This window comes from Gymnoscopelus braueri (assembly GCF_963280865.1).
Source record: "Gymnoscopelus braueri genome assembly, chromosome: 15".
NCBI lineage: Eukaryota > Metazoa > Chordata > Actinopteri > Myctophiformes > Myctophidae > Gymnoscopelus > Gymnoscopelus braueri.
In genome coordinates, this window is record NC_137620.1 from 18,540,189 (window position 1) to 18,551,084 (window position 10,896).

Consider the following 10,896-nt stretch of genomic DNA (forward strand, 5'->3'; position numbering starts at 1 on the left):
GAACACTTTATAAATAAGCCACACAAAAAAACGCAACCCGCAACTACCAATTTTACAAGCAACTTTACAGAAAAAGCCAGAAAAAGTTCTGCCCAAAGTCGCTTATAATAAGCCGACATGGCAACGCTGATTCTCATCCACACTCGGTCTCATCAACACAACATGTTTATATTTTTATTGTGTGCTGTCATGCTTGTTTGAGCACAGGTAGAGAGCCTAAATGTGTTTGTTTCATTGTATTTAAGATATTCGATATAAATTCTTTTTTTAAATGCCAGATTTAGCTAATACGGCCGTAAACGTCCCATTCAAACTGCTAGCTTAGCCACTAGCCACTTAGCCCGGTGATCTGCTCTCTGCGACTCAGCACAACAGATGTATATATTTTTATTGTGTGCTGTCATGCTTGTTTGAGCACAGAAGCATATGTGTTAGAGATTATACAAGTTAGATATAGATAGAAGAGAGATGGAAGATAATGTACACCGTCTACACTTGCTGCTTGCTGAACAACGAGCACAGGACTACAACGCGACCAGATAGATAGAAGATAATGTACACCGTCTACACTTGCTGCTTGCTGAACTATGAGCACAGTACTAATGTATCAGGATGTACCAGCGTGACCAGATAGATAGTAGAGAGATGGAAGATCATGTACATTGTACACCGAGCTGTAGGGGCCCAGCCAACATGTCCATCTGGGCCCCAGGTGGGTTTTAACTGGGCAGATGGGCATGGGTTACATCTGGTTTTGCACATGGGTTCCACCAAGCACCCGCTTGTGGTAGCCCATATGGGCTTAAGTGGGTTTCTAACTGGGTCTTAGGTGGGTTCCAAATGGGCAATTTTATGTCAGAACCATGTGGGCGCCACCTGTGTTTGCCTATATGGGCTTGAACTGGGACCTGAATGGGCCTTAAGTGGGTTCCAGCTGGGCAAAAGTGGGTTTCTGACTGGGTCTTAGGTGGGGTCCAAATGGGCAATTTGATTTCGGAACCATGTGGGCGCCACCTGTGTTTGCCTATATGGGCTTGAACTGGGACCTGAATGGGCCTTAAGTGGGTTCCAGCTGGGCAAAAGTGGGTTTCTGACTGGGTCTTAGGTGGGGTCCAAATGGGCAATTTGATTTCGGAACCATGTGGGCGCCACCTGTGTTTGCCTATATGGGCTTGAACTGGGACCTGAATGGGCATTAAGTGGGTTCCAGCTGGGCAAATTACATGTGACCCATGTAGGCCACATCTGTGTTGGCCCATTTAGGGCTCCAACTGGTTTTGTACATGGGTTCCACCAAGCACCCACTTGTGTTAGCCCATGTGGGCTTAAGTGGGTTTCTGACTGGGTCTTAGGTGGGGTCCAAATGGGCAATTTGATGTCAGACCCATGTGGGCCTCACCTGTGTTAGCCCATATGGGCTTAAGTGGGTCCTGACTGGGTCTTAGGTGGGGTCCAAATGGCCAATTGTATGTCACACCCATCTAGGCCTCACCTGTGTTTGCCCATATGGGCTTGAAGTGGGATCTGAATGGGCCTTAGGTGGAGTCCAACTGGGCACGTTTGAGACCCATGTAGATCCCACTTCTAGCAGCCCAAGTGGGTAACATCCGGGCCCTTTGCCAACATGGGTTTCAAGTTGGTCCTGAAGGGATTTAAATAGGAGAATTAAACAGTATATTGACAAGAACCATGTTTAACTACTGCTAAGTTTTACCAGGGTGAAAAAACAATATCAGACAATATATCTTTTGACAATGTTTATTTCTTTTAACTTTCGGCCTCCTGGTTTTTAATAAACCAAATACAAATGTAAAAAAAACAAATACAAAATGCTTTGGTAATTGTAAAATATAAAATGTATAAATGAAAATAAAGTGCAAAAGCTTTCAGAAATTGTGGAAAAAAAATTAATAATAATAAAAATAATATATATAAATGAAAATAAAGTGTAGACAGTATTATTGGGCCAATATATCTTCAACTATCGTAAACAATCCCTTTAACTCTCGTAAATTATCATTAAGATAGAACTCTTGTAAAAATGACAAATAACAGTGCAAACTCTAAAGTAACAACTTAAATGTTCTGGACACAAACTAATGAGGAACCCATATCTCTTAACTCAACTTCAACAAAAGGAGGGTTCTTCTCATGAGGTAGTTAATTATTCCAGCAGAGGGCCATTTCAGCCAACAAATCCTGAATGATAAACACACCACAAACTGTGTGTGTGTGTGTGTGTGTGTGTGTGTGTGTGTGTGTGTGTGTGTGTGTGTGTGTGGGCCTATTGGGCCTGTTCCTGATTTTCCTGTGTGTTTTCGAGGGATCTCCTAGCTCGTAGGGTCCGGTTTCCACCACGGTCTCGAGCTCCGGTGAACCATTTGGACACGGCCAACTCTGCATCCTTCTGGTTTATATGCTGCGTGACGGCGTTCTTCTTTATTGCCCCTAAAAATAAATGACAAGAAGCCAACTTAGTAATGCTGGCTTGATTTTTACATTATGAAACCTTATAAGACAGACTTTTCAAAAGTTTTATATCGCTGAGAAATGTGTATGCTTTTTAAAAACAACGAGTCAAATCTGAGAACAGTTCAAGCTATTCACACGGCCAAGTGCTACAGGAAAAATGCAGGATTATGTATAGAACCTGACAGCTAAGGTGGCTAAGATGTTCTGATGCATTATTGAGGATTCTTTGCTGAACAGAAAAAGAAAACGGAACAATAATTTTAAATGTCTTGAGCTATGGTGGCAATTTAGTTTTCATGTAGAACAACAAAGTTCAGGTGGCACCATCATATGTTATGGCAATAACACAAAATCTAATTTACCATATAGAACCTCAAAAAGTGCCAGTCCTCGGAACTCCTTCTTGCCACTGCGTCCGAAAAGGTTATGCTCGAGTGCCAGCTTATTGGTCAGGAGGAAACCCATCATCCTCCTGACACAACGGTCCACGGAAGTCCCCCCAATGTCTGCAACCATGGCAACCTGAGTATGATAAAAGTCACAGGAAGGAAATTCTGTATTAAGTGAACAGCTAAGATGTCAATGCCCGTTGTGTGCATGCACTCAAAGGGCAGGTTAACAGACTACCAATGTGATTAGAAAATACAAGCACATTTTGAAGTGAATAAGAGATTTAGAAAATACAAGTACATTTTGAAGTGAATAAGAGATTTGAACTTACAACTGCAGACTTAAAGTCAGGGTCACCCAGCTTTAAGTTCATGGACTCGAGATCTGCCACCGTGTCCAGCGGGAGGGAACACAGCTCCTTCAGGCAGCTCCAGCGCTGGCAGAGATTGTTTCTCCTTCAGCAGTATGTTCAGCATCTGCCCATGGACCTTCTGAGTGCTCTTTACTTGCTCTAGGAGTCTCACGAGCTGGGTGAACATGTGTTCTTCCATGCCTGGTGCTCGTGGTGCTGGACTCGGGCTGCTCATCGGGGTTCCAGCTGTGGGTCGCCTTATTGGGGTTCCGGCTGTGGGTTGACTAGGGGTTCCAGTGGGGTGGCTCATTGGGGTTCTAGCTGTGGGTCGACTCATAGGGGTTCCAGTGCGGTGGCTCATCTGGGTCCCAGTGGGGCGGCTCTGTGTCACAGTTAATAATAATAAACTTTATTTGTAAAGCACCTTTCATGACATGAAATGCAGCTCAAGGTGCTTACAATTACAGTAAAGTAAAACTAATTTAACGATAAAGCAAAAAAAGGTAAGCAAAAGCATAAAACCACATTTAAAAATCAACCAAAAGCCAGAGTGAAGAAATAGGTCTTCAGCTGTGCTTTAAAGCTATTCACAGAGGCTGCCTGCCTTAGGTGTAATGGGAGTTTATTGGGGTGCTCACGTTTGTGGGTTCAGTGGGGCGGCTGATCAGGTTTGCAGTTGGGCGGCTTGCTCTTGGTCTTCCAACTGGGGTGTCCACACTCGGGATTCCAACGGGACTGGGGGTTCTTCTGGGACTCGGGGTTCCTAAACATAATGTAACATTTCAAGATGTTAAATTCTCTGTATATTTTATAAAAAATTACAAAATCTAATTCCATACTTTACATCAGAGGTCTTCAACAGGGGGTCCGGGACCCCTAGGGGGTCCTCAGAGTTACTACAGGGGGTCCGCCAAATCTTTGTGTGATTTTTACATTAACCACTTCACCCAAGCATCCCTATTCTGAGGAGAACTTTAGCCAAAAATAGCAGTGGTTTGGTGTAGGGGAAAAAAAGAGCAGACTAAGTACAGAGTGAAAGGTCAGGTTTACTAAGTATTGTTTAAGTGCATGGTTAAATGTCTGGAAATACACATTAACATGAATCCAACATGATAGTGCTGTGAAACAAGCACTAACAGTGTGCTGTGAAACAAGCACTAACAGCTCACTTTCTTGGACAGTGCACGGGGAGGTGTAGGTGGTAGCTGGTCATCATCGAAAGCTTCCGATTCCTCCTCACTCGTAAGCGCCTCCCTCTGTTTTGGCGTTGGCCTACATTCAGTTAAAAACATAAATTTTAGCAAACATAAAAAAGTAACTTTAAGCAGTAGTTCTCAAAATGGAGTCCGGGGACCCCCATGGGTCCTTGAGGGGGTTCCAGAGCATTCCCAGCAAAATGTATTAAAAAAGTACAGGCAAGAGGGACAAATCAGTTTAACCATGCATACATCAACCATTTGAAAATTGCTGATCTACATGCTCACAACACGTCGCAATGCAAGGCGTGGTGAGCTTGTAGATCGGTTATCTTCATTTCTTTTGTAACGATGAAATAGGGCATTCATTTACGAAAAAAATAAAAGTTTAATTATGGAGATACAAGGTTTCTGCCCGACGGCAACAATATCATGAATAACAGTGATCAAAGCTACAGAAACAACACATTAAATAATGAGTTGATATTTAATTTATACAATCATGCTGTTTGTTGTGCATGGTGAGGGCTTGCATGTCAAACAGCTCATATATGAGAAATATAGCATGACATGACATGGAGGAGCGAGCGAGCAGGAGTGTGAGGAATGGACCCTTCGCTAAGCCCCACCCACTCCACTCTGTGACTGGTGGTGCGAAGTTAGTCACACCCAGGCCTGGCAGCGCCTGGCAATCTCTGCTTCTCACCCATTGACTTGCATGTTAAATGACAGCTTTTCCCCTTTAAAATAATCGATCATTTCAGCAGCAATAGCTTCAAAATCTCTTCTAAATCTAGTCAACATGGCCTGCAGTAGGCTATGCACTGGACAAATGTGCATGACATTATTTCAATAAACTAAAAACACGGGAAATGTTAGAGGGAGTAATAGCCATGGATTCACGACGGTCGTCTGTCTCGACCGTCATGGATGAACTTCAACCTGGTGTTTGCACTTTCTCCATTAATAGCCCGTACATCTACAGAAACGTTCATATTTCAAATATAAAGTGCTTATCCCATGGCCACGGATGTTACATTTATGTACGGGCTCTCAAAAGTACCCGTATCATCCCTATTGTTCAATAAAAAGCATTTTAATCTGATCGGTGGCCATTTTCTTCATATGCTTTCAACTAAGTGACCCTATCGGTTGGTAGGTGTATTGCACTCTGATACATTATAACTCTGTGAGAAAATGGCCACCGATCGGATTAAAATGCTTTTTATTGAACAATACAGAATATACGGGTACTTTTGAGAGTCCCGTGCATCATTTTAACATCCGTGGCCATAGGGTAAGCAATTTATATTTGAAATCTGAACGTTTCTATAGATGTACGGACCGTAAATGGAGAAAGTGCAAACACCAGGTTGAAGTTGATCCATGACTGTAAGAGGAGTTTTCATGTACCGCAGGGTAGGACTACAGTAACAGTTAATAAATAGACGAACAAATGAATGAATATACTTTAACGTGCGGAATCCGAAACAGGCAGCGCTGTGATTCAGAATTTTGTTACGATTACGGTGATTAGTGACAACACCTGGGCGAGTGAGTCGTGTAACTTTCCTGACGTTAAGCTGTGTATGTGTTCAACAACACAACCATTCAGCCTTGCAGTTTAAACGCAGATTTCAGCTTGGGAAAATAACCCTCCAACGGTTTTGGGTACGTGGAATCTGTTGCTGGTTCATAGTCCCCATTGCGTTATCGTGGTATTATTCCTGTTCTTGCTATTATGTTGCAAATTATTGTGTGCGTGTGTGTGTGTGCGGGCGAAATAACATTGACAGCTATGGCAGGTGACGAAAGCTTGCCAGACCTGTGCCAGGCTAACAACGGTCGCTAAGCTGGCATTGGACAATCGCTTTTGGGGTGGGGTTTAGCGAAGGGTCCATTGGAATGTGGTCGTCAGTCTAACCTGCTTGCTTCCTCCGGACTCGCATCTAATCTTCACCTCCTGGCTCGGAGGTGGGACTAATGCGTCTAATAATTATAATGGGTTAGATACAGGGGGAAATTCCAGGTTTCAGGGGTCCTTGAGGGGGTCCTCAGATAAAACCCCAGATAAATGAAGGCTAGTTAGGAACCAAATGGACCCTTATGTTGCTGTAACTCTCAGGGTTTATATGGTGGTCCGTGGTCTAATGCAGGGGTTCTCAAAGTGGGGTCCGGGTCGACCTCCTGGTGGCGCTATAATAGGGCAATGTTAAAAGGGTGGCATTTGTTCCTCAACGTAGCGCGAATGTGCGTGCAACGTTTCACCGCAATCGGACGCTGCGTGTATGAAGGCTTAATATCAAAATACTTGTTTTACATAAGTCGGCCTCCTGGTGGCGCTATAAAAGGCATATGTAAAAAATGCAGGGCAAAGGTTTTTCCTTGGCCTCTAGGGAGTGCGCATACAAAGTTGTACACAGATCGGTGCAATTATAGGCAAAAACAAGAATCGGCCCGATTATAGCGCCAACATGAGGCTAATTTGAAAAATTGCAAGTTTCATTTCTTCCTCGGCCTAGTGGGAATGTGTTTTCACAATTTCACGGAAATTGCACGCTCTGTTCATGATTTGAGGCATTTTGTTCAAAACGGAGCACGCCTGCATACTTTGGAAGCTAATTTTAGCCAATCAGGATGGAATATGAAAAATCTGAAAGGCCCGTTTTGTTTAATGACTATAGAGATACTCTGTACTGATTTGCAGGATTTTTTGACAAAATCTGTAGGAGTACGGTCAAAAAATGTGTTTAGCATGAATTGGCCTCCTGGTGGCGCTATAAAAGGCCCATGAGAAGAATCTGGGGCAGAGGTTCTGCTCCGGCATCCAGGGAGTGTGTGTGCACAGTTTCGCTGCGATCAAGGCAACGGTGCCGGAGATTAACTGTACACAGACCGAATGACACGGAAGCACGGCCGGACAGACAGGGTGCAAAACATACTCTCTTGTCATGCCTTTCGGCCTGGGGAGACAATAAGGGTGGCTGAGAGCATCACATAGCTATATCTAGCCTATTATTAAGTCTACTTACCATGATTACAGTGGTCAGTTGACTCCAACACTGCCAAGCAGCTTCCACAAAAGCCTAAAATGTGAGAACACAAAACATGAACTATGAATGCTCTAACACAGACAAAGCACATTTAAAAAAAATCACTTACCCTACCTTTAAAAAGAAAAAAGTGTGTGTGTGTGGGGGGGGACAGATAAATCATGGTAGGTTTTTCTCTGGTAAAAGCTTCACTGTGCCTTAATTAAAATTTCCTTTGGCAAAAGGATTACCCAAAGTATATGAAGCAGTTTCCATTAACTAACCTTGGCAGTGGTGTAAAGTAACTAAGTACATTTACTCAAGTGCTGTACTTAAGTAAAATTTTTGAGGTACTTTCACTTCACAGAAATACTTCCAATTTTAAGTACTTTTACTTCTACTCAACTACATCTCAGAGGCAAATATTGTACTTTTACCCCACTACAATTGTTTGAAAAGAAAAAAAAACTTTGTAGATTTTGATTAGTATTACAAAACATACATTAGCCACTTCAGCCATTTGAAATAAGCAGATCTACAAGCTCACAATGCGTCGCATTGCAAAACATTGTGAGCTTGTAGATCTGCTATTTTCAAAAGTTTTTTCTGCATTTCAAAACTTGAAATTAGACATTCTGCATAATGAGTACTTTTACTTTTGATACTTTAAGTACATTTTGATAACAAAAACTAGCATTCTAGCTAACATTATGCATTGCTTTTTTCCCCCCATAACCACTAGCATTCCTATGAGGGAAACATCCGCCCAATTCTCCCAAAATAGCAGATATACAAGCCAAAATAAATAAAGTACATTTTTAATTCCGGACTTTTACTTGTAACAGAGTATTTCTACATTGCAGTATTGATACTTTTACTTAAGTAGACGAAGTGAGTACTTTTTTTCTTTTTTTTTTAACACTGAACCTTGGATAGGCTGGCTTGATGCTGCTCAAATGCAATCTAAAGCCAGCCTGGTATATCCGGTAAATTTACACATACACACACATGCAAACATGATGTCGTTTCCGTATCCGCTCTAGACCGGAACTGTTACCTACTAAGTGAATTGATACCAGACCAGTCCAGTTAGCCAGTTAGCTCCGTTCATTCTTTTTCTTTTGGTTCACCATTATAAATTAACGAACTGCTTCACAGTGGTGCTGGTTACAACTATGCTTATGCAATTATTAAAAACGCTAAAAATCTATAATTTTATACACACAGATAAACTAATGAGAATGCATTTTAATCACGAAACTTGTCAAAATGGCGGGCAACGTGAACTAGCATGCTAGCTAATATTATGCATTGCTCTCCGGACTAAGTTGCCACGGCAATATAATATATAATAATAATAATAATAATAATAATACGTTTAATCAAACGATGACAGCCAGATGATGGTATCTGAACGGGATAATACATACTATTCTCCATACTAGGACTCACTTACCAGTTAGCTATCATGCTAATAATGACTACCAAGCATAGACTGTGCAACCAAGCTAGGCTAACAAGCCACAATGAACCTCCAGTCAGCACATAATTCACAAAACATTTAGTCAAAGGATGACAGCCAGATGATGGTATCTGAACGGCATAATAAATGGTGGTACAAACTATATTACTGGCCCCAAAAAATGGAGGGAAAACAGCTTGTTGTTACTTAAATACATACATATCTCTCAGTTCACTGCTCCAACACTCCGTCTCCTTGGAGTGTATCCAATCCGAGAAATAGATCGGGAGATTCTGGAACTACTTCTTTTAATGTCCAACAACCTTTTATTGATTTTATTTTGGTTTGTTTCATCTAAAAATCTCATTCTAACGAAGGGTTGGCGTACGGTTAATCCACCGGGAGGTTTGAGAATTCAAACGGGAATGACTGACGTGACGTCAGTTCCTGTAGTTGCCAGTGTTTCCATATTTTGCGAAAGAAATAAGCAGACAGGTCTATGAAAACAAGCCGAAAACTGTGTATTGGCATAAGGTCATGTGGTGACTAAAGGCCACATGGCCTATATATACATATATAAAATTAAGGGATCAAAGCTTTCCCTTTATTTTTATTTTTTTGTATATTGAAAATAGCCGATCTACAAGCTCACAACGCGTCTTCAAACAAGCCGCTTATAATAAGCAGACATGGCAACACTGCCGTGGGCTTACGATGCACGGCTGCAATGCATTCAGGGACTTGAAGTTGACTTTAAAAGTGTTAATGATACACACTGTTTTTAGCCAAACGCGGTAATGTCCGCTCTGCATTAGTTATCGACGCAAGTCGCGTTATTACTCTCGTAATTTTCATGTATTGTACATCCCAAAATAAAATGTATTAACCATGTTATGGTGCTGTAATGACTTTATATTTGCGCAACATAATACTGTTGCGCATTTTCTTCTTCGTTGGTGTAAACAATGACACGGTTGCCAGATTCTTGAGAGAGAAATAAGCAACCAGTTCAATGAAAACAAGCCCAAAGATTTAACCGACTATTAGGCTATATGAGCACTTTAAACCTATATGCATCGGCTATTTGAAAATAGACGATTTGGAAATAGCCGATCTACAAGCTCACAACAAAATAGTAATAACAAATAAAAAGCAGCTACCAATATTTGCAAGCAACTTTACAGAAAACGAGGTCGCTTATAATTAGTATACATGGCAACACTAGTTAGAAACAGATCTGCTATGAAAATAGCAGATCTACAAGCTCACAACGCGTCGCCGCATTGTGAGCTATTTTGTATTTTGATTGAATACTTATTTAGAAAAGACATTAATGAAACCAAATGGACCCATTTGGGTATTTTTTTCAAGTAAGCCAGTAGTGAAAAAAACAATTATTGTTCTTCAACCCAACTTTTTGTTACTTGTAATTGAATTTATCTGCAGGTAGGAACCAACAATCTGATACAGTACCAAACTGACACAGAGGCAGTTATACTTATTATAGGCAGGAAAATTATTAAAGGTTTTTTAAGGTTTATATTATGTGTAATAAACCTTGTCTCAGGTATGAGAAATGTAAAGAGCCCGCCCACAGAATATTTCTACTGTAAGCATTAATAACGGAGGCAGAACTTCCAATGGACATTAACAGGATACTTTATTTATTTAACTATACTAAAGCAGAAAACACTAATAAAAGACGAGAGGTAACCATAGGCAAATCGTATTACAATTCATTGAATGATCAGTTATAAACTATAGTCCTAATTAAAACAGCTCGAGCATGAATTCATGAACACCTAGAATATAATCAAACACATTTACTAGAAACTCTAAAACTACTACTTAACTTTCCAAGGATAGGAAACCCCCCAACGGGTCTGGGCTTTGGCGCTGGGTCAGCAGACTTTGAATGACAGTTTTGTGTGAGTTGCCCCAGCCAGCACGCCCACGTGGGACCCATATGGTTTCAATGCGGGCTACTTGGGT

General features: G+C 41.3%; 1 protein-coding gene across 1 annotated transcript; it reads right to left on the bottom strand.

Annotated features, from left to right (window-relative positions):
• Window positions 1-2,078: 2,078 nt before the first annotated feature.
• LOC308101313 (uncharacterized protein) lies at window positions 2,079-3,976 on the bottom strand. The gene is made up of 4 exons (XM_080450737.1): window positions 3,853-3,976; window positions 3,194-3,596; window positions 2,835-2,994; window positions 2,079-2,448 (listed from the first exon to the last, which is right to left on the bottom strand). Exons 2-4 carry the CDS (start codon window positions 3,233-3,235, stop codon window positions 2,285-2,287), a joined length of 366 nt encoding a protein of 121 aa, XP_080306863.1. The 5' UTR covers window positions 3,236-3,596; window positions 3,853-3,976; the 3' UTR covers window positions 2,079-2,284.
• Between the last annotated feature and the right edge of the window lie 6,920 nt (window positions 3,977-10,896).

Bases quoted from the DNA above. Each gene is read 5' to 3' on its own strand.
- LOC308101313 (XM_080450737.1), bottom strand. From the start codon at position 3,235: ATGAACTTAAAGCTGGGTGACCCTGACTTTAAGTCTGCAGTT. The intron at 2,995-3,193 runs GTAAGTTCAAAT...TATCATACTCAG, and splicing joins CTGACTTTAAGTCTGCAGTT to GTTGCCATGGTTGCAGACAT. The intron at 2,449-2,834 runs GTAAATTAGATT...ATTTATTTTTAG, and splicing joins ACTTTTTGAGGTTCTATATG to GGGCAATAAAGAAGAACGCC.